Source organism: Exophiala spinifera (genome assembly GCF_000836115.1).
Source record: "Exophiala spinifera strain CBS 89968 unplaced genomic scaffold supercont1.7, whole genome shotgun sequence".
Taxonomy (NCBI): domain Eukaryota; kingdom Fungi; phylum Ascomycota; class Eurotiomycetes; order Chaetothyriales; family Herpotrichiellaceae; genus Exophiala; species Exophiala spinifera.
Genome location: NW_015622519.1, coordinates 2,555,684 through 2,582,891, shown reverse-complemented (window position 1 = coordinate 2,582,891; position 27,208 = coordinate 2,555,684). Strand labels below are relative to the sequence as shown.

At 51.7% G+C, this 27,208-nt stretch overlaps 10 protein-coding genes across 10 annotated transcripts; 7 read left to right on the top strand and 3 right to left on the bottom strand.

The window, feature by feature from the left end:
- Window positions 1-151: 151 nt before the first annotated feature.
- On the top strand, window positions 152-1,261 carry PV08_09948 (uncharacterized protein; the record flags this gene model as incomplete). Its single annotated transcript, XM_016384263.1, has 1 exon — window positions 152-1,261. The coding sequence occupies one exon, from the start codon at window positions 152-154 to the stop codon at window positions 1,259-1,261; it is 1,110 nt and encodes a 369-aa protein (XP_016232886.1).
- Window positions 1,262-4,893: 3,632 nt separating this feature from the next.
- Window positions 4,894-6,663, top strand: PV08_09947 (uncharacterized protein; the record flags this gene model as incomplete). The annotated part of the gene is made up of 4 exons (XM_016384262.1): window positions 4,894-5,109; window positions 5,163-5,641; window positions 5,692-6,029; window positions 6,083-6,663. 4 exons carry the CDS (start codon window positions 4,894-4,896, stop codon window positions 6,661-6,663), a joined length of 1,614 nt encoding a protein of 537 aa, XP_016232885.1.
- A 1,552-nt stretch (window positions 6,664-8,215) lies between these two features.
- PV08_09946 (uncharacterized protein) lies at window positions 8,216-9,536 on the top strand (the record flags this gene model as incomplete). The annotated part of the gene is made up of 4 exons (XM_016384261.1): window positions 8,216-8,449; window positions 8,511-8,601; window positions 8,648-9,028; window positions 9,097-9,536. The coding sequence occupies 4 exons, from the start codon at window positions 8,216-8,218 to the stop codon at window positions 9,534-9,536; spliced, it is 1,146 nt and encodes a 381-aa protein (XP_016232884.1).
- An 862-nt stretch (window positions 9,537-10,398) lies between these two features.
- Window positions 10,399-12,428, top strand: PV08_09945 (uncharacterized protein; the record flags this gene model as incomplete). Its single annotated transcript, XM_016384260.1, has 2 exons — window positions 10,399-11,295; window positions 11,412-12,428. 2 exons carry the CDS (start codon window positions 10,399-10,401, stop codon window positions 12,426-12,428), a joined length of 1,914 nt encoding a protein of 637 aa, XP_016232883.1.
- A 39-nt stretch (window positions 12,429-12,467) lies between these two features.
- PV08_09944 (uncharacterized protein) lies at window positions 12,468-14,440 on the bottom strand (the record flags this gene model as incomplete). Its single annotated transcript, XM_016384259.1, has 6 exons — window positions 12,468-12,598; window positions 12,655-12,789; window positions 12,840-13,128; window positions 13,182-13,590; window positions 13,652-14,103; window positions 14,168-14,440. 6 exons carry the CDS (start codon window positions 14,438-14,440, stop codon window positions 12,468-12,470), a joined length of 1,689 nt encoding a protein of 562 aa, XP_016232882.1.
- An 839-nt stretch (window positions 14,441-15,279) lies between these two features.
- Window positions 15,280-17,638, top strand: PV08_09943 (uncharacterized protein; the record flags this gene model as incomplete). Its single annotated transcript, XM_016384258.1, has 5 exons — window positions 15,280-15,688; window positions 15,741-15,785; window positions 15,852-15,934; window positions 15,992-16,357; window positions 16,412-17,638. The coding sequence occupies 5 exons, from the start codon at window positions 15,280-15,282 to the stop codon at window positions 17,636-17,638; spliced, it is 2,130 nt and encodes a 709-aa protein (XP_016232881.1).
- Window positions 17,639-17,892: 254 nt separating this feature from the next.
- Window positions 17,893-19,077, bottom strand: PV08_09942 (uncharacterized protein; the record flags this gene model as incomplete). Its single annotated transcript, XM_016384257.1, has 1 exon — window positions 17,893-19,077. The coding sequence occupies one exon, from the start codon at window positions 19,075-19,077 to the stop codon at window positions 17,893-17,895; it is 1,185 nt and encodes a 394-aa protein (XP_016232880.1).
- Window positions 19,078-19,855: 778 nt separating this feature from the next.
- Window positions 19,856-21,298, top strand: PV08_09941 (uncharacterized protein; the record flags this gene model as incomplete). The annotated part of the gene is made up of 1 exon (XM_016384256.1): window positions 19,856-21,298. One exon carries the CDS (start codon window positions 19,856-19,858, stop codon window positions 21,296-21,298), a length of 1,443 nt encoding a protein of 480 aa, XP_016232879.1.
- Window positions 21,299-22,207: 909 nt separating this feature from the next.
- PV08_09940 (uncharacterized protein) lies at window positions 22,208-24,086 on the bottom strand (the record flags this gene model as incomplete). Its single annotated transcript, XM_016384255.1, has 4 exons — window positions 22,208-22,504; window positions 22,575-23,190; window positions 23,275-23,647; window positions 23,708-24,086. The coding sequence occupies 4 exons, from the start codon at window positions 24,084-24,086 to the stop codon at window positions 22,208-22,210; spliced, it is 1,665 nt and encodes a 554-aa protein (XP_016232878.1).
- Window positions 24,087-25,057: 971 nt separating this feature from the next.
- Window positions 25,058-26,028, top strand: PV08_09939 (uncharacterized protein; the record flags this gene model as incomplete). The annotated part of the gene is made up of 3 exons (XM_016384254.1): window positions 25,058-25,130; window positions 25,194-25,278; window positions 25,470-26,028. 3 exons carry the CDS (start codon window positions 25,058-25,060, stop codon window positions 26,026-26,028), a joined length of 717 nt encoding a protein of 238 aa, XP_016232877.1.
- Between the last annotated feature and the right edge of the window lie 1,180 nt (window positions 26,029-27,208).

Genomic DNA, 27,208 nt, shown 5'->3' with positions numbered 1-27,208 from the left:
TCAGTGCTGCTCGCTGTCTGTGCTTTTCACTGGGAACACCACATTAAAAAGCGAAGGTGCTTTTGACGCAAATAGTTTGAGTCCTTCGCCGTCCTACTCCAAAGATATTCTAGGGTCTCGTATTCCGGCGCCTGCCGCGTGTTTAGTAGCAATGGTCTCTTTATCTGTGGCACTCATCGCCTTGTTGTCTCTTCAAAGTCGCGCCTCGCAGCTCCCCGAACGACGCAGCCCTCTTTTCCCAAGAGCATCATCTCCATCGTCTTCAAAATGCGACTTGTATGTTGTGTCTGGCCAAGATACCACCAAGTTCGAGCACTATACGTTCTCCGATTTTCGGGCTTTAAGCAACTACAGCATCAATGAGCCGCCTTCAGTCACGGCGGAGGAAGACCAGGGTCAGGAAAACATCACCTCGCCGTACTTTGCCCAGCCACCGTTCTCAGATCAGTGGGAAATTAGACGTGGCATCAGAAATGCAGAGTCGACAGTTCCCATGATCTATTCGGCCTCGAATGTCTACATCACCAAAGATCCTGGCTCGGGAGGTTCTGAGACATACTTGACGCTGCGGACTACCCGACTGCAGGACTTCCAGAGCGTAGTCCAGCTTGTCAGCGTGCCCGATCTCTTACATGCTAGCATGCGCACACGGATGAAGATATTACCGGATGGCAAAGACGGGAAAAACGTTGCTCGAGGTGCGGTCGTTGGCTTCTTCACCTACGAGTCTGATACCCAGGAGAGCGACATCGAGATTCTCACCAGAGATCCCTTAGATACCGTTCAACTAACCAACCAGCCGGCATCTTCAACCACGCCTGGGGCAAGTTTCGATAGCACGATCCCTCATGGCAAACATTGGACAGACTGGACTGAGTACCGAATTGACTGGTTTCCAGGCAGGACACTTTGGTACCTGGACGGCAAAATGGTGTTCAACACAACCGACAGTGTTCCCACCGACCCCAGCAACCTTATGTTCAATCTTTGGAGCAATGGCCAGTCATTCTCCGGCACAATGCGGGTGGGCAGAGAGGTATATGTGGCAGTGCAATGGATCGAGATGGCGTACAATCTGAATGGCCAGGGTCAGAGCTCGAACCAGACCGACGGCAAGACGCAGTGCTCCGTGGATTCGGTACACACAAAAGGGGTTCCGGAAGTGATAAAGAGTTCCAGTGCCAAGCATAGAGCGGTAAGCAGGCTCCTGGACACGATTAACAGCGTGCTATTTGTTTTGATCGCTTGCTATTGTGTCTGACTTTTTTGGGATAGTCTTTTGCCTGTTATTGAGCAAATTTCATGCATTTATACTGGTTATATATGTCCTTTACAAAGCTTGGAGGAAGCGACCCAATGCGATGGTCTCGAGAAAGCGTCAGACTCTCGACTGTTGTTTCCCTAACATAGATTTTGCAGTATTCTTGCACCTCCAGCAACGCAAAAGTAACAAATGCATTAGCAGGACGGGCGAGTCTGAAGACCATGTCCTCATATATGTCTCAAAAAGGTCGATGCGCAGTGTTTGAGATAAGCCGGCAGTAGGCTCTCCAGAGAGGAGCTCATGATACATCTGTACATATATCAATCTGACATTGAACCGAAGTGCGCTGAGACATATCATGGAGCTGTCCAGCGTAGTTATCCTTTGTCCCCTGTATTGCTAAAATCAGGCGACTCTATCACAGCCGTTTACTGTTTTCATTTCCTCTACTCGAATGATGACGTTCCCCTTGGGCTCCTCAAGAAGGGTAGGATTTCTCGGCCACTTGAGGGGTTATTCCGGGCCTAGCAGGTAGAATGCCTCGTGGTTCAACTGCATGATTGTGTCCTAGGTCCCAGCTCGCCGCTACGCAGGAATATTCGCCTTGGCCCGATTCCGGTGCTCCTAATTACTGTATCTCTCCTTTCCTGAGGACGTTTCTGTGGATACTCAGACCCAGCAAAGCTCCCTCCCTCTTTCTGAGACGAGAATTCAGCCTCGCGACTACGACAAACATGCTTAATGCGTCTGACCTCCTACCGCAATCCTGGCAAGATTCCGTTGCCGTGTTTCACGCCACTGTTGGATTCCCAGCCCAGATCTCTAAGTGACTCTAATCGGTTGAGACATCCGCCGCGTCGCAAGCAGAACTAGCACCTGCAATACGCCGGTGTGCGTCAGCGAAACCTCTTGGTTCACATTTCGGTTTCCATTTCATTACAGGAGTGGCGTCTCAATGTCGTTATCACCCCAGCCGTTGCACTCGCTCTGCTTACTAGCCAAGGATATCTTCCTTCTACCAGAATCCTTACGGTGCCTCATTAAGCACGGGCGCCTTGCAACCGCAAGGGGGCGACCATGTTCGGAAGAGGAACCATCGAAATGGGAATCATCCGAATGTTGCTGTGCCCATGCTCAACTGCATCAGCTACGAACACAAGTTGAAGCTGGATCGTTCTTCGCTCAGTGATTGGCACCAGATCTCCTGGATGCTCTCCTTTTGCAAACGTCTGATTGGTATTCTTACAGTCTAGACGGTTGCCCGGTCCAACGGATCATGGTACTCGCCAATTCGACGCCACCAGTCTTCGCTACTCTGAGATGTGGACCTGTCTTTAAACCCCGTGCTAAGTTTGTCGTGGACCTCACCCTCATTCATCAGGCTCCTCCTCGTCATTTATTTGACTCATCGCACAGGTTGTGTTTAGCCTGTCAGCAGGGAATACCCTACGCAGTATCTTGTGTCCAATGGCTTCTTTTTTTGAAGATGTTCTTCTGGAGATATCCAGTGTTGGGTAGTTGAGGCATGGTCATCTCATGTTCTCGTTGGCACGCTAGATCTGCAGCCCACCTCTCATCAACATGGTAGCAAGCCCTATGGCCAAGTGTTGGGCCAGACCATATCCAGCAATACGCTACTGGTTGAGTAGGCTGGCCAGTGTTGTGATGATGGTTTGTAGGAATTCCTCTCAATGGTTGACGAGTTCGGCCTATCTGGAAGAAGGTAATTACCCAAAGCTTTCCAGCGCACCATTCCATAAGAAACATGACGGCCATGGATCTGACCACCGGCTCCATGCCCCTGGGCCGTTGGTCATGCCACAGGGGTCTTGGAACTCAGCTGATTGCGAAGACGAATATCAAACCAGGATAAGCTTAAACTATGAGGACATGCCAACTCCTAATCAAGGTTATTTCACATTCGGCAGATCACCAAAGCACCGACACCGGGAGTATTCTGCTAGGGGATAAAGCCACAACACATAGATGTCGCTACCGTGAGGGTGGCGGTCAAAGAATATCTACCAAGTAATCATTCATTAACTTCGTAGCTTCTCGCAGCACTCGGAATTGTACTTCAAGAAGCCTAGCTCGGCATTTTAGCTGATTGCCCTGGAGACTATCACATAGTCCCGGATGATTGCTGTAGGTTAAACGGTCCCCAGACTCGCCACAAGGAATACGCTCAAGCTTCTGCGAAAGCTCGGCAGCGTTGTCGGCAGGATCCGCCGTAGCTTACCATGCTAACAGAAGGTGGACCTCTGATATGCTCAACCTGTTAGTAAGAAGCTAGCCAGGGTCACTAGGCAAGGTGTGGTAGATGAATCATCACTCTGGAAGTCCCGTTTTCCTATGTTTCCGGATGGAAGCACCGATTCAGCATAGACAGAGTACTCGTTAGGCAAATAGAGAGTCTGCGTTATGAATGGCCATTGCTATCGGTATTAATGAGGCCGTTGGGCTGTCGATCAGATGGTTATGCTCTCCGAGATGCTATCCTGGCTTGTCGATTACTCATTCTGGCTCGATGTTCGCGAGTGGGAGTATTCTGTCGTAGACTTGTGTGGAGCAACCTCCTCAAAGGTAGACACATGGACCTACCGGCGATTGGACACGAAAGAGGAAAACGTGCATTCTGTAAGCGGTGATTTACAGGGCCAAAAGTCCACAGTTGACAATTGAGGAAGCCGATGAGGCACCGGGTTCTGCGTGAAGACGCACATGAATGTTCTCCACGTGGCGGATATGAAGGATTGTGTTGCTTCTGCCAATTGGCCCTTTCACCTCGATACAAGAGCTTCAAGCTTCCACTGGCCCCGGGATTGCAGAACTTAGAGCCCGCCAAAGTCCCGCGTGGCCAATCGCGGGGAACCAGGACCACAGCTTGCCACTGGAAACTTACCAGGTACAGCAAGGACCTCAGACGAAGGCCGTGAAGCTTCACCTACAGCAGGGTCAGTAAACACTGGTCTCGTGTTCAAGATTGGAATGTCAGGTATCCAATAATTTTAAATGCACACCTGTTGAGAACGTCACACAACCCAGAATGACAGCCGTACAGTACAACCTGACCCTTCTCGACAGATCGAACAGCTCTTGGTGCAACACAGACAAGTCGGTACCAAATGCACCGATGCAACCATAGCTTCCCTACTCCTGCAGTCCCTCCTATGCTGATCCATGGGTCAGACTCACGTGTCCCATGTTGCCGATACGTCCTCCCGTTGGAGCGCGGCATGAAATGCCGTAGTGCATCCTATAAGCCTAATTTCGTAGATCGGCACCACTCCCTGGAAAGCCTACACCGCACCCTGGGCGAGTCGGTCGAAGATACACCGTGTGGCACGGCTAATAACCAAGGTTACTTCGACCCATCTGAAGCGAATGCGACGTTGCTGCCGGACATCTGCCCAAAGGGGGTGCGAGAGGCGGAGAAGTTGGGGTGCGGAGGCCAACAGTGGGCACCCCCCCGGCCCCGGTGGGCAATCCCTCCTATCGCTTATCCACCGAGAGATCCATCCTCAGATTTCCACGTAGGGATTAAATAGCATCTGCATGTCCCAGTTGTCCATCTGGGATCTTGCTATTGCTCCCATCGCCCAGTGCCATCTTCCAGCAGCACCGCCGCCATGACTACCGCCGCCTCCGAGAAGCCGACCTCGATCTCAGAGGTCGAGGCGCACCACCCGAAGCATGAACCCATTCAAGATGTGGTCGAAAAGGTCGAATACGACAGGGGGGGTGCAATCGATGCTGAAACTAGTGAGCACAGGATGGGGGTGCTTGAGGCCGTCCGAGCCTATCCCGCGGCCAGCTGGTGGGCTTTTGTCATGTCGGCCACTATCGTAAGTCCCTGTCGGTCGCTGCCAGGCCAACATTGCCCTGACCGTTTCGGCAGATCATGGAGTCATACTGCGTCTTCCTGATGGGAAATTTCATCGCCACGGCCAAGTTTGCCGAAAACTACGGCAAATACAACGATGACAAGGGGAAATGGTACATCACAGCTCCCTGGCAGTCAGCATTTCAGTGCGGTGGACCAGTCGGTGCATTCATCGGCGTGTTCCTGGCAGGTCCCATTACTAGCTGGATCGGATACCGCTGGGCGACCATTGGCGGTCTCATGGCCTTGAATGCCTTCATCTTTGTCTTCTATTTCGGCAATTCGTTGGGAGTGTTGTTGCTGTCCCAGCTTCTCGAAGGCATTCCCTGGGGCGTATTCATTGCGAATGCCCCCGCCTACTGCAGTGAGATAGTGCCCCTGAGATTGAGAGCTCCGGCGACACAAATGCTGCAGATGTTTTGGGCCATTGGTTCGATCATTGTCGGTGGCATCACCTATCACTACCAATCCAAGGACAGCGACCAGGCGTACAGGTTCGTGCCCTGCCGCAGCCGTATGAGACCACTGCTAACATCGTCCCCAGAGTTCCCATCGCCCTTCAATGGATGTTCCCGACGCCTCTTGCCATCCTTCTCTACCTGGCACCCGAATCACCGTGGTGGCTGGTGCGAAAGGGCCGTCTCGCGGAGGCAGAGAAGTCCGTCAGACGCCTCGGACGTTCGAGTGCGACCGACAGCCCTGCCGACACAGTTGCCATGATGCGTCGCACGATCGATCTTGAGAAGTCCGTGAAGAAACCAACACTCATCGAATTGTGGAAAGGAACCGACCGCTACCGCACACTCATCGTGTGTGGTGTTTACGCTTCTCAAAATCTGACAGGTAATTTGATCGCCAACCAGGCGGTCTATTTCTTCCAGCGTAAGTTTCTTGCCTTCCCCTGGCAGTGTTGCAGAAAGCTGACGGCAGTTCAGAGGCCGGCATGTCCGACAATACTGCATTCGCTCTAGGTCTCATCACCTCAGCTCTCCAGTGGATCATGGTCATGCTCTCTTGGGTCCTCACGACCTACCTCGGCCGACGAACGATCTACGTCTGGGGTTCTTTCATCAACTGTGCATTTTTGGTCGCTCTCGGCATCGCCGCTTCTGTCGGTGGTGGCAATGCTGCTAAGAATGCACAGGCGTCACTAGGATTGATAGTCTCTGTCCTGTTCTGCTTGGGACCTGCCCCGGCCTCATGGGTCATTATCGGAGAGACATCTTCCATCCGTCTCAGGCCATTGACCACTGGTGTCGGACGTGGTGCCTATTATGCGGTCAACATCCCTTGCATCTTCCTGGCTAGCTACATGCTCAACCCGGACCAAGCAAACCTCGGTGGCAAGTGCGGCTACGTCTGGGCTGGAACTGCATTTGTTTGCACAGTCATGGCTTGGATCTGGATTCCAGAAATGAAGCACCGATCTTATCGCGAGATTGACATTTTGTTCAAACGTCGTGTTCAGGCTCGGAAGTGGAAGAAGACTGTCGTCGATATCAACGACGACGAGTAGATGGAGATCCTTTGCGAGACTCGTGTGTGTCACACAAGGAATTTGTCCTCCTCCATCTTCACAGCACAGAAGGTATATCACCACCTGACGAACTTGCTTTTCTCGAGCATCCTGGGCGCTGCTTTTGAACGGGATTCAATGGCCAGGCTCAATGACAGCGACTGCAATCCGTCGAAAGGGGAAGTTACGAAGAGTTCCGGTACGATACTACGTAGGATGTAGCTATGTACTGGAAGTAGGTAGTTGGCGTTTCCAGTCACCAGTATGAAATACCAGTTCACGCTACGAGTACTATGTCCTCATATTTGACTAGTGATCCTGTGCCGTATGGGGTCGGCGGCCAGCTTCTTGCAGGCCTCCTAACATACAGCCTTATAACACTCAAGGGTCACGCTTGGTGGCTTGGCTGGAGGCGGACATTCACAGCAAGGCGCTCTAGTCATTCAGGAGCGCCATTCAGATCATACCTGCAAGATCGACAGAGCAGTAACTGCTGCATTCGCGGGACCGGTCTACCTTTTCAGCGTTGATTCCTCCGACGGAACCAATTTCCTCTAGTAGAGGAGAGACGTATGTATGCAAGAGTTCAAAGACGGCGCAGGTGACGCAGCAACTCCATATGACACAAGTCACCTCGAGAATCTCAACGATCTGAAAAGTGAGCTCACAATCTCTTGCAGCCTATGTACATCGCTGAATTGAGGGAGTCTGGGCCATTTTGGCTCGTCAAGTTGATGTATCCGTCCAGTGTTTGCACGGTGCGTGGTCTGGCATTTATGTGCCGTCACTAGTTGTAATAAGCTGATCTCGAACATGCAGAGCCTGTCTGGCCAGGCAGATCATCAATCAGGAACTTGGATATTTTGGCCTTCAAGCACACTTGCATAGTGATCCTCCATATCTGGTTGAAGTTGGATCCCTGCCTTGGAGTTCATGCTTTTCTGATGGATTGCAGCGGGTGACTTGTATTGGCAGTGCTGGCCTCGCTAGGAAGTCTTTTGGTTGGCTTTGCTTAACGTTGGACATTTAGACTGGCATTTTCCTGAGACGCGATATGCAGGCACATGTCTAGCAGTTGTGGCATGTCAATCCACAAATCTAGCTATCCTGATATTCAACTGGAAAGTGAGAACAATGTCGCCTTATGCGGGTCAACAACTTGCGAGAGGGATATGGTCGCCTATGGCCCTATGCCCCTCCGTATCCACTAAGCCTATTTTGGAAACATTCGTATCTGGCCCAATTCAACGCGTCGATTTCACATCTCGCTCAATACTTTCTGTGTCTCTCTTAACGATTTCTAAATTGTCGGTCTCTTTCATTCCCCCTTCGTTCCTTTAGATTTGATATACAGACCCGAAGAGAGTCAGTCCCAGTCCTGTCAAGTCGACTGCATCTTTCAGATTGCGCAGGATTCCGGTGCGTACCCAATCTTGCGTCTTGTTCACCCGCGAAACGGACTCCTTTCCTTCTAGCCATTCCGATCTGACGTTAAGACTGTAGTGTCATCCAAGAATAAAACAAAGAGAACGTGCATCCCGACGCAACAAAAATGAGCAGTGTGAAAGAGAAGGATTTTGGTGAAGGAGAGAAGTTCCTGTCGGAGCCTGCGCCCCCTCAACCGCGAGACAATGGCAGCTCGGGGAGTCTACTTTCGCAGCTCGAAAACAATCCTCTTGCTGCTGTTCTGGCCTACTGCTTCTCGTCGATCAGTATGACAGTTGTCAACAAATATGTTGTCTCGGGCTCGTCATGGAGCCTGAACTTCCTGTATCTGGCCATTCAGGTAGGTCAACGTTGCGGCATGCTGGCTCTGTCAAGGTCTTGTGCTGATACATTCACAACAGTCCCTGATTTGCACGGCTGCAATTCTGGTCCTCAAAAACATGGGCACGATTCCGAATCTCGCTGCCTTGGAGGCCAGCAAGGTCAAGAGATGTATGTCGGTCGCAGCCAAGGTGTACCCCTACTAATACTAGACCAGGGCTCCCCGTGTCTGTTGTCTTCGTGGGCATGATTTACACCAGCACCAAGGCTCTTCAGTTTTTGTCGGTTCCAGTCTATACTATCTTCAAAAACTTGACCATCATCGTCATTGCCTATGGTGAGGTGCTGTGGTTTGGCGGCCACGTCACGCCGCTCCTCCTGCTCTCGTTCGGCTTCATGGTGCTCAGCTCAATTGTTGCTGCATGGGCAGATATTCAGGCTGCTCTGCAAGGCGCTGGGCACTCGGATGAAGCCACTGCCGCCATCTCAACCTTGAACGCCGGCTATGCGTGGATGGGGCTCAACGTCTTTTGCACTGCCTCGTATGTTCTGGGCACGCGCAAATTCATCACCTCGCTACATTTCAAGGACTGGGACAGTAAGTACTTATTTTTCCACAATGCCCAGTGCCGTGACGTGAAATACCCACTAATCATTCTAAACTAGCCATGTTCTACAACAATCTGCTGTCACTCCCAATCATGATCCTCTGCTCTCTGATCACCGAGGATTGGTCTTCGGCCAACTTTGCCAAGAATTTCCCGGCCGAGTCACGAAACAACATCATGATTGGCATGTTATATTCCGGCCTGGGCGCCATCTTCATCTCTTACTCTTCTGCTTGGTGCATCCGCAAGACCTCGTCCACCACATACTCTTTCGTTGGTTATTTGAACAAGCTTCCTCTGGCCATCAGCGGTATTGTCTTTTTCGACGCTCCTGTTACGTTTGGAAGCGTCTCTGCTATCCTGCTAGGGTTTTTCAGTGGTCTCATCTACGGCTATGGCAAAGTAAAGCAGAAGGAGCAGTCAAAGCAGGTTCTTCCCACATACCAACCAGTCATGAGCGCCAGTTCTCAGAGTCACAAAGATGCTTCGAGGCCATAAGCCAATTCTGACCCGGCAACTGGATAAGATTAGACACATTTTATAGATTGATGCTCATAGACTTTCGATGCGATTGCTCCTAGTGAGGTGGTTTGGCGGGGGTACAATGTCTTTAACTTCTGGCTTCAAGGCGGGAGCCTATGTATTAATTGGTTTGGAATAGACAAGATAGACTTTTCCGGGCGTATGAGAGAACTGATGCGTAATCTACAACGTTCTTCCCACTGCTGCGATAGCTTGTTCCACGAGGCTGAAGCTCTGTCGGCAGAAAAGGCTCAATGAGGGATCAGTCTCTGATCGTCCTGTCTTGGGATCTTCATGGGGTCCTGGCCCGAGTTTACGATTCTTTGAAATGCGAGAAGCACCCTGCGAGAAGCACCGGGTCATAACATATCCCCAGGAAACCAATGAATGTCTCTTGTAGCACGCCCTCCCACTCCTGCATTCCATTGATATGCTTTTTTTCGCTTGTCTCGGCTTTCTTCTATTCCTCACGAAGATAGTCAAGACGCGGATACCAAGGAGCGAAGTGTATTCTCAATGACGCGGCGTAACAGTACGAATACGAATACGAATACGGAAGTCACAGCCAGCGAGCCTCCACTAAGCCAATCAGGTCAGACTCGGCTATCAAGATAACAGTCCGAGGCACTCTGTCGGTCATGTAGTTATCGCCTTGGTTCTCCAGGATTCACAAACACTCCTTCATCTCACCCTTGGATGCCAGAAACCTCCAGAAACCCTGCATGCTGTCGAGGCCAAGCATTGACAGTTCCTCAACGAATAGCCAGGGTCAAGATGCAGCCTCGGTTGATTACTCCAAGAGAGATTTGCGAAGTCGACTCCTGACACGGTTCAAACAATGCCACGCAAGACAACAGGCTGCTGGACATGCAGGGCTCGCAAAAAGAAGTGCGACGATGCCCGTCCGGCCTGCTCATCTTGCAGCGCACGTTCGATAACATGCTACGGCTATGATGCAAAGCCTCCTTGGATGGATGGCGGTCCTGCTGAGAAGGCCATGATGGACACAATCCAGCGACGCATCAAAGAAAGTTACAGGCAACGGCGTACTCGCCGGAGCAAAACCGCCGCTATCAGTGACCTCTGTCTTTATCGGCCTGACTTTGTCTTGGGAGCTACGGATGGTACGGCTTTCGTGGAGTCTCCGTCGCCGACATTGTCATTGTGGCCCCAGCAAAGCTCGGTCTCGACGGCCGACAGCTCTCCCCAGCTGCTATGGCGCACCACACCTCCGTACGGTGAGGTCTCCGGCCTTGCGATCAGGAAGCCTCAAGATCCTAGAAGAAGCAATTCCAGCCTGCTCTATTCTAACTCCGCTTACATATCGAACCGACGTAACCCTGAGCCCAGCCTTCCTCTCTCGACTCCCACCCCCTTCACTGAATTTGACCTCAATCTGGTGATGTACTACTTGGACCATATTTTTCGACGTATTGCCCCCTTCTACGTATATTCAGGAGCAAACAATGGCCGAGGCTGGCTTCTCAACCTTTTTCTACGCACTCGCCCTCTCTATACGGCTGTCATTTGCCTGAGTGCGTGCGACAAAGCGCAGTTCTCCCTTGGACCGCTTACTGAAGTTCCACAACCCTACCACGAGCTGGAGATGCAACATCTGCAAAGCGTAGCTGATCTGCGCGACCATCTCGACCAACTAGCCAAAAAACCAGCTACTAATCAGATGGCAGCCGGCGTTGAGGCGCTCGGTTGTATCGTTCACCTTATATTTTTTGAGGTTTGTAGTTCCTATTTCTCCTGTCTCCGCGTTCATCGTCTACTCTCTTCTTCTTTCAAGCCCCCCTCGTTGGCTTTACATCTGGACCCTGGTTCTGACCTGATTTTCTTCTCTAGCTCTGGATTCCCAGAAGAGGGCTCGACGTCACCGATTGGCCAATGCATCTCGACGCCGCCAGTGCTCTTTTATCAACCCTTGACTTAGCCTCTCGCCCCTCCAGCCCAGGCAATGGAACTATAACCCCTATACCTGCCTCCCCATCCGAAGACTTCGACGACCTTCCGGAGTCCAATATTCCCGTTCACCTTCTCTCCGATGGCGAACAGTCTGCTTTCAACTTCTTCCTCGATTGGTACACGTACATGTTCATCTGTTCCACAGCTAGCTTTGGAATGACTTCGCAATCCGCCCAAGCTATCACTCGCATCAGAGCTCTCTATCGGCCCCAGAAAAACAGGCTCAGAGATATGCGCGGCTGTGAGGATTGGGTCCTCCTAACCATTCTCGATATTGCCGTCCTCAAAGACTGGAAGCAGAAAGCCTCACAGGCTGGGACGCTTAGTCTTCGAGAACTGAGCCGCCGTGCCGCCATGATAGAGGACAAGCTCCAAGAAGGTGCTGCGCGGTGCGCTCCAACGCCCTGCTCATCCTCGACGCAATGCGAAGCTTTCCACTCTACACCTTATCACAGCACTGTGGATACTATTTCGACTTCAACTCCAAATTCGTGCCGGCGTAAAGAATTCCAAATGATGACCAACACATTTCTTCATGCAGCCCTATTATTTCTCCACGTCGTCGTCTCGGGTTTTCACCCAAATATCCCGGAAATTCGAAACTCTGTTCTCCAGACCTTGGGCGCACTCGAGTACATGCGCGCCCATTCGACACAAAACATTCCTGCTTGGCCGAACTGCGTTGCTGGATGTCTGGCCTTGGAATCAGAGTATCCACGCTTCCGTGCACTGAATCCACCACCTGAAGAAGGAAAGCACCCCCTGGTCATTACAATGTGGACACTGGAAATCCTAGAGGAATGTTGGAAGATTCGGGCATCCCAGGCAGAAGGGGAAGAGACTTGTAGTTGGATCAGGGCTATGAATCAACTAGGTACTCGACTATTGTTGCTGTGAACCCAGGCCAGCATGTACTCTTCAAGACTACGCGCCGAACTACACGGTCTTCTCTTTGGTGGCTAGCGATGTCGAGATCAACTCCACCAATCCCAGAATCTTCTCTTCTTGGAGCCTCCGCCCCACGAGTTGCAGGCCAACAGGCGTGCCGTGTGCAAGCTCAGGGTCATCTAATATTCAGTTATTAGCTACCTGGCACAAGTCCCGACTTCAAAGGGACACTTACACTCTTCCCACACCTTCTTGTCTGCTTCGTTCAATGGCTGATACTTGTCGTCGAAAGTGTCAATATTTTTGTCGACTTTGGTCACGGGGAACACGGCTGAAGTATAGTCGAGCGCGTTCACCCAAGGGGTGTATCCTGGTGCACGTCTCAGCTCGAGCAACATCCGAATTATGAACAAATCCTACCAATCGGAACTGATCCGTCAAATCGATATGCCGGCATAGGGGTCACTGGGGTCAGAATGGCGTCAACAGGCCTACCAGACTTTGTCATTGTAGCCGTGCTTGTCCAGTAGTCCGTGTACTTCTTCTGATATTGTCGAAGACGCAGATTAAAATCCCACATTTTGTCAACCGTCTTCGGCGTACCGGGCTCCTTTCCGTAAAACTGCGCAATGCTCTTTGCGAGAGGTTCACCGGAAAGCCCGATGTGATGCCAGATGTCAATTCCAGCGTCAGCAGTGAATACCTCAAGCTATGGTTCGTTTTAGTATAACACGTCGACTTCTCGTGGCTGTGAAGACTTACAGCGAGTTGTGTTGCCTCTTGGTGCGACGGAGGTTGCCATTCCACCACCTCGTGGCCCATTGCAATAATGACTTCTTGCACCATCTCCAACGCACGCCTAATTGGTGGCTGAGGATTCGTAAACCCATCGGTAGGGAAGATTCCAAATGTCAGCTTGCTGCCATCTGCAGGCTGTGGCATGTAAAGCTCATCCCTCCAAGGTAACTCGACAACTGCAGGATCGTGAAGCCATGGTTTCTGACTCAATACAGCTTGAACCATCAACTTCAAACTTCCGAGAGAGGTGGCCAGTGGTCCACAAACGGAGGGAATTGTGTTTTGGCCAGGCATACTATTGGCCACACCTGCGTACGGGAAACGACCAAATGATGGTCTGATACCGTACAGCCCATTGAAGGCCGATGGAATTCTTCATGTTCGGTCAGCTGCAGCACGTTTGAAGATATGGACTTTCTCACGATCAGACTGACCTTATACTCCCACCAATGTCCGTCCCAAATCCAATTGGGCTCCCACGCATGCCAATGAGAGCTCCTTCACCTCCGGAGCTACCCCCGCAGCTCAGAAGACGGTTGTGTGGGTTCAATGTGAAGCCTACAATGTTATTCCAGGTAATTCCACTCATCACAGTGTGTGGCAAACTCGTTTTGCAGAATGGCACAGCTCCCAGTGCTTTGACTTCTCGTACCAATTCGCTATCGACCTCCTTCTCTTTTCCGGTTCCTGTGACGCCTTCGAACGTATCAATCCAGCCAACATATCCCATGGTCGTCTCGACGCCCTTGATATGGAACTGATCCTTGAAGCTGACCGGAAGGCCGTGTAGAGGACCGATGGGGCCGTTTGAGGCCGCAAATGTTGCATCAAGCTGTTTAGCATGTTCGATCGCCTGATCGAAGAAGATCTCGTGAAGGCAGTTTGTCTACGCGTCGAGCAGTCAGTATGGATCCAGTTGATCACTTTGATCATCCTGAAATGTTACGGACTAGTTGGTGTGCGAGAGCTGCTCTGTGGCAAAAAGCCGTCACGACTTCTGTTGCCTTCCATCTACCAGCCGTTGTATTCTCTGTGATTGTTACCGCGTCGCTTTCAGTGATCTCGATCTCTCGGGCGGACAAAAACTGTTGAACATAAGACCCGGCGACGGCCTTCTGGGCCTCGGGAGACGGAAGGGGTTGTGGCAGTCGCCATTCTGAGGGAATGGAAGCCAGGATCGATTCTCTCTTCTTTGAAGCACGTTCTTCCCAACTTGGAGCCATCATGGAGGTCACAGGATAAATTGTCAGAGGGAACTACAATCGCTTTACAAGAGCGGCATACTCCCCTTTTTATGGACACTATACACGTTTCCACGACATGGACAAGTGCCCGCGCCTACCAAGGCGGAAGCGAAAGAGGATATACGTTCCCTCCTGATAGGTGACACGTTCAGTGAATTGAATCAGTATCTCCTACAACATTCACCCGGCCTGGTGGCGTGTATGGATCTAGCCATCTGACCTCTAACTATGCAAAACCAGTTGCTAAGTTATCGTCTTGTCAGAAGCCGCTGTTGAGAAATAGACAACTGCGGCAACGTGAAACTCGCTTGGCCTTGATAAAGTATACGGGTTACGCAGTATATGCTGCGATGATAAGACACATCCTCGCCCTCAGTGGTCGAGAACTGATATCAACGGCGCCTACTTGCTCCGCGGGCTTCCCACAAGGGCATCGGTCGCCGCCATAGTCTGCGGCTGGCAACTAATCCCGTTAGCGTAGGCGCGGTTGCAGTTATCAACGGCGGCAACGTTCTTGAGATGCCTGGACCTTTACTCCGCAGCGATGACGGCGAAGTACGCTTTCAAAACGCCTGACGCGCAGACAGATAAGCAACATTATCGAAGCATTGATTTCAAAGACTCTGTGATGTCTAGTCTGGCATGTCTTATCTTTGGGCGCAGTTGCGATTCAAAGAGACCACATATCTGAGGCAGTCTTATCTCTGCGACATAGCCATGTCCAGATATATAAACGTGGGCCGATGTAGGCTGGACAGAGAAGACCAAAACTCCAAGATAGCTTCTCTTCTATTCTTGAATCACAGTTGTCAAACATCATGTCAAGCTACTCGGTCGGCCCTGAATTGAGGGTGCTCAGCCAAGGGGTTGGCTATGGTATTATTGCAGGGATCGGCGTCGCCTTTAGTCTGATTATGATCCTGACGACCAAGTTCCAGAACAGATACTTTGCATTCTCGACCAAACAATCCGAGGAGTTCAATACAGCCTCGCGGAACGTCAAGCCCGGTCTCATCGTTGCAGGTATTGTTTCGGCTTGGACATGGTCTGCGACCTTGTTGACCAGCTCCACCTTTGCATATGCCTATGGTATATCTGGTCCGATGTGGTACGCGGCTCTCGGCTCGTCACAGGTCATTCTATTCGCATTGCTCTCCCTTCGAGTGAAGAGAGATGTACCAGGGGCACATACGTTTCCGGAGATCGTGCTCTCGCGCCATGGCAAAGGTAACGTGTGCCACTCGTTGAGAAATAGACAAGTAGACTAACTTACGGTCAGTGGCTCACGGCATCTTCACCTTCTTTGGCTGGATTGTGAATATGTGTAAGTGACTCATTAATTTGTTATATCCACATGTAGAACCAAGACACTAACATGCGCGGGATACAGTTGTCGGTGCGACCTTGGTGCTCGGCGGATCACAGGTCTTGGCTGGACTGTCAGGAGTCAACGTCTATGGAGCCTGTTTCATTGTAAGGAAAGCTCATGCAAGAGAGTATAGATGTATACTGACACGGGTGGTGATGCAGATCCCCATCGCTGTGGCCGCGTATGTGATCCAAGGAGGTCTTCGAAGCACCTTTGTCGCCGACTATCTGCATACGGTGATCCTCTTTGTGGCAATCTTCATATTTGCCTTTACTTTATACACCTCGAACGACTATGTTGGGAGTCCAGGAGGAGTCTACGACTTACTTGTTGCAGCTTCCAAAGCCAGTCCGCTTCCGGGAAACCGTGATGGTTCGTGGCTTACATTCCGATCGAAGGATGGGATCAAGTTCGCAGCTCTTATTTTTCTGGGTAGCTTTTCGACTGTGTGGATGGATCAGGCCTATTGGCAACGTGCCATTGCTTCAAAGCCGGAAACCAGCGTCAAGGCATATTTGTTAGGTGGTGTAAGTGCCTTCATTGCCGGTTTATTCGATATGTACTGACTGGCATTGGACCAGCTCGCATGGTACGGCATACCATATGCATTCGCTACGGCCATGGGACTGGGTGCTGTGGCTCTGACAGGCTCTCCATCATTCCCGACGTATCCCAACCCTCTAACGCCTGCGCAAATCGGCGGTGGGTTCGCAGCCCCTGCAACCGCAATTGCCCTCATGGGTAAGAATGGAGCTGCTTTGATGCTGCTCTTGCTGTTCATGGCCGTCACGTCTGCTGCGTCGGCCGAGCTCATCGCAGTCTCGTCATTGTGGACGTTCGATGTGTACAAACTCTACATCAATCCGTCGGCATCATCCTCGAAATTGGTTAGACAGGCACACTACGGCATTGTGGCGTACTCCCTGATCTTGGCGGCCTTTTGCTGCGGACTGAGCGCCAGTGGGATCGACATCACATGGATTATCACAGCTGGCGGTGTTATTGTCGGAGGTGGCGGAATCCCGCTGGGATTCATCGTTCTGTTTCCAACATGGGTGTCAACGACCGCTGCTATTGGCGCACCATTGATTGCTTCGCCGTTGGGGCTAATCGCCTGGTTCGTGACGACTCATATCCGCTCCGGAACCATCACTGCAGTCACTACCGGAGACTTGACCAACTCTCTGGCAGGAAGTGCGACAGCCTGCGGTACCGGAGCTATTACCGTGGTTGTTTTATCTATACTTTTCCCCTACAAATATACCTCGACAGATCCCGTTCACATTGCCCGAGTGGAAAAGATTCGGGGGACGGCCGCCCTTGGCGGACAGGAAGTAGTGGCAGACATAGCTCTGACAGCTGATCCTGCCACTAGCGAGACGAAGCCTACTGGGTCTGATCAAGCAACCGAGACAAACAAGACGGCCACAAGTGCCTCGCTTCCCGAGGCTGCGGCTCCCACGGGCAACGAAGTGGTTGACTATCTGACCTCCAACCACATTGAGCCTCTGGATTTCAAGGCGTACCACCGGGCCCGGAGGCTGGCTTATTGGAGCTGCGCGGTTTTCTTTGTCGTCGCCATCATTTTGTTCCCGTTCACCTTCTACGGCACCGGGTGGATCTTCAGCAAAGCAGCGTTCGAAGGTTGGGTTATTGTTAGTCTGATATGGGTCTTCTTCAGTGCTACGGCGTGCATCATCTGGCCCGTCGTGGAAAGCTATCCGGCACTGAGGGATATGGGAATGATGCTTGTTCACGACACTTTCCGTCGTAAGGGGAACGATGCCACGGCAGAAGCCTCGAGCTAGGCATGACTGAGTGATTAAGACACAAAACTACAGTAGCGTGATATAAACGGAAATTCGCGCTTCAATGAATGTAGTAATCTACTCCAAAAAGGTGATTAGATCTGGCAATGGGTCGAGCATATACTGGTATACACCCCATGGTCCCATTGTCGGCCTACTGCACATAGGGGAAATATTAGCAACAACAGTAATTCCAAAGCCTGGGGTAAGCATAGAGAGCCAGAGCCTAGAATACAGTGAAGTTCTCGATGGCCTCATCCGTCCAGGGCCTGCACAACCTGTGCCCAGTCTTCATCCACATAAGCTCCAGGCACTTCGCCGTCAAAGAGACTAGCCAAAACAACACGATCTGCTTGTTCGCCTTCCCATGGCTGTCGACCATGCTGCGCAATGATGTTATCGTACACAAGCACGTCGCCTTGCTGCCATTTGTGGAGGACCCTCAGCTCGTCGGTGATCTTGGCAAGATGCGCCAGGTACTTCTCCGGGATCGGCGTCCCGTCACCAAAAAGCTGGGTGGTGATGTTCCTCCTGGCGCTTTGATTGAGCTGTGCGGTCTTATAGTACGCTGCCAACCCAGTAAAGAGCGTTGGGAGATTAGTCTCTGGTTGAGTGCGGATGGCAGGCAGACGGTGTGTGAGTACCAATGTGTCGTCGTCGTCGATCCATTCCCAGGTGGTGTATTTGCCTCTTCCATAGCGGGCTATTTGAGCCTCGATCTTGGCCCTCTTCGTCGCGGCGTCGTCGCCGTCCTTGATCTCCTTACCGAATGCCTGTCGAAGCGTGGAGTTTCCTTCATACTGCTTGTTGACCTTGTATGTCACCTTGCTGAGGATGCCCTTCTGGGCAAGTTCAGATATGAACTCGGGAATCTCCTGCTGTGCGCGGGCGAAGATCTCTAGGGAGGATGAAATGGGCGTCTCGCCGCCCTTGGCTGGAGCACGATGGCTGTAGAAGAAGATGTACTCGGGCGCATGAGGTACCTGTGGAGATTCGTTGTGGTTGTAGATCAGGACTTCCTTGGGAGCCTCGTTGGCAGGCGCAACATTGGGAGCTAGCAACGGCCTGTCCACGACGATCCCAATGATCTCGTGAGGTCTGTAGCCAAACGCGTGGGCAAACTTGCTAAAGTCCTCCGCATTGCGAATGGGAAGGCCGCGGAAGAGCAGGGTGCCGTGGCGGGCGAGTTTCTTGGTCAGAAGACCGTCCTGCGCCTGGAGCGACTTGATAGTGTCAACGACTGTGTCCAGAGACACTTCGGCATCGTCGTGAGTAGATGGTCGTAGTGCCAGCGGGATGACCGAGTTGGGAGGATGTGGTGCTCCCAGAACGCGTTGGTTGGTCGACGGCAGATCGAAAGGTTCAAAGGCCAGCACAGGTGATGATGCCCCGTCGAGCTTAAGTGGGTGGCCTAAAACATGTTGCACAGAGGCTGCCATTGTCGTTCAGGGGACGTTAGATATATGATAATATCCAATGTTGGAAGGGGATGAAGTCGCCAGGGCCAGCTGGACCTTGGGTAACCGCGATATAAGGCAATTGCAAAAACCGTGACAGTATTGATTGTGACTCTGCCTGATAACGAACAATATCTCTCACCGAAGTCCATGTGTTGACTTGAGGGCGAGCCGAGGCATGGCAGATGTATTCGTAGGACTTCCCCGCTGTCCATATGGTGCCATCGTGGTTTAATATCACGAAACCCCCCACTTATAGAGAGACTGGAGTTTGTCATCTGGCATGATGTCTGTCTCTCAGGCTCATGAAATCCACTTGTTCATATAGTGTGCCCTGGGCTAGTACGCTTCCAAGTATCGCGACCAATGGGTAGCGTTAGAACCTTGCACATGGAAATGAGTACCACAGTTTCAAGGAGCAGGTCGCCAATAACAAAGTCTTATCTTTGGTTTAGGCAGACTTGGCTCCTGTGAAATAGGTAGAGTGTTCGTCTGCTGTCACTTCAGTGTTCTCTTGCGTGCTTTTTTCGCATGAACAATTGAGGTGATATCCGTTCCTGAGGGTCGAAACATCCCAGACATGGGCCCTTGGGGAAGCCTAGGGATTCTTTGATAAACGCACATTAACCATCCTGCTTATCAGAATGATGTTCTCTTAAGACTTTCCCTGTCTATTCCACTATCACTGCGATCCTCGGGGCATATTCTTTCCCTTTGTGTCTGCTGCGAACTTGACATCGTGTGAAAGATACCGTCAATCATGTCGACACAACCTCTCGACGGCAAGAAAGCCCTGGATATTGGGGACCAGGAAATAGCGATTTCTCCGCCTCCCCTCCCCGTACAGTCAGGGGAGCCACCTCTGCAACCAGGCCGACATCCCTTCTTTCGTACCACCCTCTTCCAGATCCTCGTCGTGGGAATATGCGCATTCTGCGCGCCTGGCATCTGGAGCGCCATGAATGGACTGGGCGTGGGCGGTTCGCAAAGTCCTGACCTTGTCAACGCGGCCAATGCCCTTCTGTACGCCTTCATGACAGTGACCTGTTTTGCAGGGCCCTGGCTGACCAACGTGATCGGGTTCCGTTGGACGCTCGCTGTGGGAGCATTGGGCTACCCACTCTACGCGGCCGGGTTGTACGTCAACAACCGTACAGGGGCAACTTGGTTCGTGTACTTTGGTGCCGTGGCTTGTGGTATCAGTGCAGGGTTTTTCTGGAGTGTCGAAGGTGCCATTGCCACAGGCTATCCAGAACAACACAAGCGAGGCCGATACATTGCGACCTGGTTCACCTTCCGCAACTTTGGCAACATCATTGGGGGAGCCGTGTCCCTCGGGATAAACCACAAGATCAACCACCGTGGCAAGGTCGGTTATCAGACGTACCTTGCCTTTATCGCCATTCAATGTCTGGGCTTCTTCCTCGGCCTACTGCTGTCGAACCCAGAGAAGGTTATAAGAGATGATGGCACTCGCATCTACGCACCCAGAGGAATTGCCTGGCGCGTCGAACTGCAGCAGATGTGGCGTTTGATCCGGAGCAAGCCGATTCTTTTACTGACACCACTCTTTTGGTACTTTGGATGGATTCAAGCGTATCCCGGAACATATTTGGCGACTTACTTCACTGTGCGGTCTCGGGCACTAGGAAGCTTCATGTCTGCTGTTGTAGGAACGCTAGCAACTTGGCTCACCGGCTCGCTCGTCGATCTTCCATGGACCAAGAGTCGGCAAAGGCGGGCCATTGCCACATACACCTTGATCGCACTGCTAAACAGCGCGACATGGATCTGGGCGGTTATCATCCAAAACGAATACCGCCACACGCAGCCAGTGCTTGACTGGGGCAATCAGCGGACTTTTGGTCGAGGCTTCGGTCTGTACCTGTTCGAGCGCATCAGCCTTGGGATGGTAGAGAACTACATTTACTGGTGCATCAGTAACCTGTCCGACTCCCCAGGGGACCAGATTCGATACAGCTCTCTGCTTCGGGGTATAGAGACTGCTGGCGTAGCAGTAGGATTTGGGGTGCAGGCTGTTCCCACCGTGTTGATTGCCACTGCAAGCATCAACTGCGGCCTTTGGTTCATTGCCCTCCCGTTCAGCTACTACGCCACGTTGCAGGTTGTACGCAAATTCAACAAACTTGAGCAAGAAGGTCGAGCGGCAGTGGTAGTGGATCAAGAAGTCGCTAGCAAGTAGGCTGGGGCTTGGATCCCGATGAAAGGTCAGACATGAGCACCCCTCTCACACACTGCCTTGAGTCTTGTGGTGTGTGTTGTAGACAGTTAGGACAGATAGTGCAAGACAAGAATCGATCATTCTGATTGCGGTCAGGAGCAAGAGTATATACAAGTACTCCGTACAGGTAGCTAGTCCGCTATCTTGGGTGAAGGGAAAACAGGTGTGATGACTAAGCACTTCGCTCTCGTCGGTACAAAGATGTTCCGTGCCGTCGCTCCATGCGGCTTTTCTACTCGTACCGTTCTCCTTCTTCTACTGTGTTTACTTCTAGACCATTACAAAACCACATGGCAAGGGTTGCGAGCCTTACGTTGTGAGACAACGTCGCTCATTGAACCATGACGACGCAGTATTCACGTAATCTCTCTGATAATACCCACGCGACGCTTGACTTGATTACGATGCCTATTGCCCCTCAACTATCCTCCCCTCTCGCCGGTCTTCTTGACACGGATGATACGAAGAACGATGGAGCTCCAGACACCACTCTACAATGACGGAAGAGACACAAGACCCGAAGGGCAATACCGCAGAAGTACTTGTAGCTGATCTTGTGTCGACCGACCCACTCATACACGCGGTCTCACGGGGTCGGTCCCAGGTCCAGCTGAAGAGACTGAACTTTGTATATACGGCACCTAATGGGACATAGGCATGTCGGCGCGCTTCGCATTTTCACAACAGGACCGTCTCAGCTGGCCAATTAGCCTCCCTCCCAGAATGCCACCACTGCTGCAACCATGCAAGGACTGCCAATATAGTTTCGTTGCCAGTCGATACCGCTACTAACATGTACTAGCCGGTGCAAGATTTCCTGGGACCTGAAACAATAAGGATCAGGTCATCGCTCTAGCCCTGTCAACTTCATTATCCAACTTTGCCTTCATTTTCTACGCGCCATTTGGCACCTTTCGCTCTCATCCACCAAATAACCAAGATACCCGTGCTAACGAGGATTGCCAACCCTGTGAACATCCATCCTGTTCCTTCGGCGCGAATCAACGGATCCCCTAGAATAGTACCAATGCAGGAAAAGATGTTGCGGAGGAAGTTGGCCACAGCGACGCCATTACTGGGCTTGCGAGGAACGAACTCGGTCAGCATCGTCACAGCTAGGCCGAAGATGAGCATTGCAGAAAGGCCGAAAATCAGGGTAGCAAGTAACTATTGGAATTTTTCCGTCAGTCCGGGTTCCAAGAGGAGGAGATATATATAGAACGAGACGTCTTCGTACCGGTACTACCCAGAAAACTCCCTGGTCGGCGCTCCAGCCATACCACAGCAAGGCTACAGGAAAGGCAATGGCAGCAAGCCAAGCATTCTCCATCATACGATCCTCAGGTCGCAAAAGCAACTTGCCGCGTTCATCATACCTGTTCTTTCTCTTTGCTTGTCTCGCCATGACATAATCGGCCCATCTTCCGGCGAAGAGGGCTGAGACCATAAACCCAACGCCCGCGGGGATGTATGTCAGACCGACTTTGGACACAGAGAAGTTGTAAGGAGGTTTAGCGAAGGCATCTTGAACAGAAATGTTGACAATGTATAATGTGCCGAAGGCGAGCGATGCCCAATAAGCGGTAAGGAGGATTGGAAGGTGCCGGAGCAGCATGACCATCTTCAACGGGTCGAGCAATACCTGGCGAGACAAGCCAAGCAATCTTTGCCCGCGAGACCGGGCTCTTGAGGCGACTGGTATCATGTGCCCCTCTGAAGTACCCTCGGCTTGAGGGTCCTCGTGCACCCTGACTGTCTCGGGGAGCGCAAAGAGAAGAAAGACAAGACTAATTCCACCATAGATGACTAGAAACCATTGAGTGCTCCTCCAGCCCCAGCGGGCAGCCAGGAATCTGGACTCAACATCGTCAGCATTGGCGATGTCCAGCGCCACCAGACATGTCTGAGGAGTGCTACTTGACCAGGTTGTGACTTACCCTCCGATTATAGGAGCAAGGAGCGGCCCACACAAGGGGCCTAGATAGAAACGACCCATGGCTTTGCCTCTTTCAAAAGGTTCCCAGATGTCGGCCAAAGTCCCGGCCCCAACTGCCTGAACGGATGCACCAGCGCCACCAGACAACATACGCATTGCAACAAAAACACCAATCGACTTAGCTGTGGCCGATAGGATTGCAAAGAGCACAAAGAAGAACAACGAAACAAGATATGTCGTCCGGCGGCCAGCCGTCTCGCTCAATGTTGACCACCAGAGCGGGCAAAAAGAAATGCTGAGCATGTACAGAGCGACGGACAGGTTGGTCACCGTGGGACTCGCATGGAGGTCGCGGGCTGTATCAGCCAGGGCGGCTAGCAAATGGGTCAGCAGCCGAGACAACGAACATGCAAATGTGTTCTCGATGTACTTACGATAGATAATGGCGCTCCCAAGTGAGGTTGCTGCCGCAGCAAAGGCAACCACAAACGTGATGAACCATTTCCTGCTCCTTGAATAGAGATATGGGTTGTGGATTTCGGCAAGAATCGTTACAGAGGCGAAGAGACCTCTTCTTGAACCTCGAGGAACGCTCATGGCCTGCTCATCTTGCTGTGAGCCAGCTTCCAAGTCAAGACGAGTATTTTCCGTGGCCTTGGGCGGTAGAGTGGAGGGGAGCTTCTGCAAATCTGACTTTGTCTTCGTTTCCAGCACCGCAGGTAATGATGATATTTTGAATCTTTCGTCATCGATGGGACTGGCATGATTGGTCGTCTGGGCTGGAGGCCCGTCACTGACCTCCTGTTCTTCCATAAGAGCGAGGCAACCCGGAAAAATGTCCAAGTGGATAGATCGATTCGACCATGGAGGCGTCAGACCATAGAACTTCGAGTCGTCTATGCTCCGTCAACGGTCAGGGAAGGGACAGATGGTCCTGGTTCAATAACCTCGGACGAAGCTCGAAGCATCGAGCAGACACAATCGAGGTGAAATTGTGTTCGGGCTCTGACTCATTACCGAGATAGCCAACGCTCGAGACCTTCGGTACTCTTTGTACCTGGCAGTGACGAAAGACTCAGCGGCATCGGAGAGAGCACGCGAGCAATTACCAGATGTGTCTTGAGGCTGATAGCAAAAAAAATGTCGCATTCGATCCCATAGTGGGGTTTCCGAGGAAGTCGGCATCAATGCCGCTGGTTTAGTGACGATCGCCAATTGCTTTCTGCTGGTCAGGATGGCCAACGGGGATTTGCGACCAAGCATCCACGGCCACAGACTCTGTTCTGCAGTTAAACCAGGCTGTTCAATGACCGGACTTTACGCCTGTTTCGCACGCTGTGGGAAGATGCCCATTCCCCCAGTCTTGAAGATGTACTTTCGCGGGACATCAAGCTTTTGGGTGAAAGCTACTTCTCCCGTGGAGTTGCTGACTGCTTCCAGCGGCTTCAACATCTACTGGGCAATTTAACAAGGCGATTGGGTTCCCATCGAGCCAAGAGGCCAGCAAGTAACGAGGCAATTCCAGGTCCAACATCGCTCTTCGTGCCGGGGGTGGGTCCTTGGCAGATGCCTCGGTCCCCATCGACGCTGGCAGCGCAGCGATGGGTTGCACTTCTTGCGCGTAGCACCTTAAGTCGGAGCTGTCCAGTTCTTCTTTTTGACTCATTCAAGTACTGCGCTCATGACGACATGGTGAGATAACGGCAAGTTATATGGAGGAAGGGTTCCAGAGTTTGAGGATCTGCTGAACCATCATCCAACAACCTCCTGGAGCTTCACCCAACATGTCGAATACCATTGTCCTGTATGACCTGCCCTCGAAGCAAGGCAAAAGCTGGAGCTACAATGCGTTGAAAGGTAAAGGGCTGGTGTGAACACATTCTTGCCTTCGTTCAAGTCAAGACTAACGTCCATGCATAGCGCGACTCGTTCTCAATTACAAGAACATTCCGTACCAGACAGAGTGGACAGAGTATCCTGATTTGAAGGTTAAGCTGGGTAAAACGTGAGCCGTGCCCCTTGCTCCGTTACCTTTTAGTTCACGTTATTGTAGTAGCAGACGAATCAGTTCAACTTTTGAGAATCCGTCGAGCCCGCAAGGATGGCTCAGTGCCTTCGCGAGACCAACACTCCTCCATCCTGAGTCCTCAGTATCATCTACCGCTTTGACTGAAATACTGACCTACCTCTCTCCAGCGGACTTGCTCCAAATGAGACTGGACCGGCCTACACCTCTCCAGCAATCCGGCTACCCGATGGATCGTACCTTCAAGGCTCGCGCGCCATTGCCGAAAGGCTTGAGCAACTTTACCCAGAACCGTCTCTCCATCTCGACCTCCCCGATCAGGAGCACGTCGAGGAACTGGTAGTTAAATTCACCAACATTATTCGACCTATATTTACTCCTTCGGTGCCGAAAATCCTCCTCAACCCACCCAGTCAGACATACTTCATCGAGGCTCGCGAGAAGCGAATAGGAATGAAGCTGGACGAGTTTGCCAAGGGAGCAAAAAAGTGCGTTCAGACTGTCGCGCCCGTAGTCAAGGAACTAGGTGAAGCGTACGAGAAGAACGAAGGTCCCTTCCTACATGGCCATACACTCTGTTACGCCGATTTGATCTTCCTTGGTCTGTTGAGGATGTTGAATAACTTGGGTGAGATCTCTCAATTTTACGAACTCGAGGGAGGGGATAAACTGAAGGCATTGTATGAGGCGGGCAAGGCGAAAGGCTTGTTTGACAGAGACTCGTACTGAATCAAGAAGACTGGACTTCACTTTTCAATGGTCATGTCAGCAGTGCTACACTTTGTTTTGTGTCCGAAAGAAACCCCTACAGAGGTCAACGTGGGTTCCAACTTTCAAGAATTGCTCGCTGGCCTAAACTGGGGAGGTTCTTGAGAGACACCAACGTGAAGAGTGAGACTATTAGATAATGCCCGTTTTGGTGCCAATCAACAATCTGCCAAAGTCCGCGGCACTCGAGAATGGCGATGCACCGGCTCCAGCATTAGTAAGAAAGATTTCGGAAGTATCTGCATGGACTCGCCCGAGAGTGGAGGGGGTTCACTAGGCATTCCCTCCCTCCCGGGGGCTCTGGCCAAGTCCAAAACAGGTAAACGAGAAAAGAACTGGGTCCATTCCTACCGAAGGCCAGAAAAGTCCTTCTGCATGTTCTCCATCTTAACTATCGGTAATGGGTATTACGCACCCCAGGGGTGGTATTACGCACCCCACCCCCTTTCGGTTAGCGTCACTCGGGTAACCTTCCTTGTCAGGAATAATTCTCCCTTGCACCCCCCAAGGCGCGCCTATTCACAGCGTTCTAGGCTCGCGTTCTAGGCGGTGTTTTAGGCGCCCTAGGCTTGCACAATATCATGATGCTAGGAACGATGCAAGGAATGATGCAAGGATCGATGCAAGTGATGCTGTCCCAGTGCTAGTTAGAGGCGGCTCTCACCTATTTTCTATGGGAGTTCCTTTCGCCGCGCATTGCGCTCCACACCTAGTCTAGTCGAAAGGTCATGGTTCCTGGGATATGAGTTGACTGTCCTCGGCCTCGGCCTCTTCCTTCGCGGCCTGTTCTTGCGCCTGTTCCTGCGCCTTCGCGGCCTCTTCTTGCGCCTGTTCCTGCGCCTCCACGACCGCTGTTTGACTCATTCAGACGTCTTCTTGCCTCCTGATTGGCCTGTTCTATTGCGGCGTCAGTTCGCTCAGGCTCAGTCAACATCCGCCTGTCATTCACATTATATCGATGCCGCGGGATAATATCTGGTGGTTGCGCAACCTCAGCATAGTTGAATGTGATCTCTCGGCATCGATCTAGACGCCAATGAACGTCGAAATCCTCAACCTATAGAGGCTCCATTGATTCAATGCGTGCTCGGATAATATAAGGACATGGAAGGCCCCATCGACGCTCGAATGAGCCTGTGCA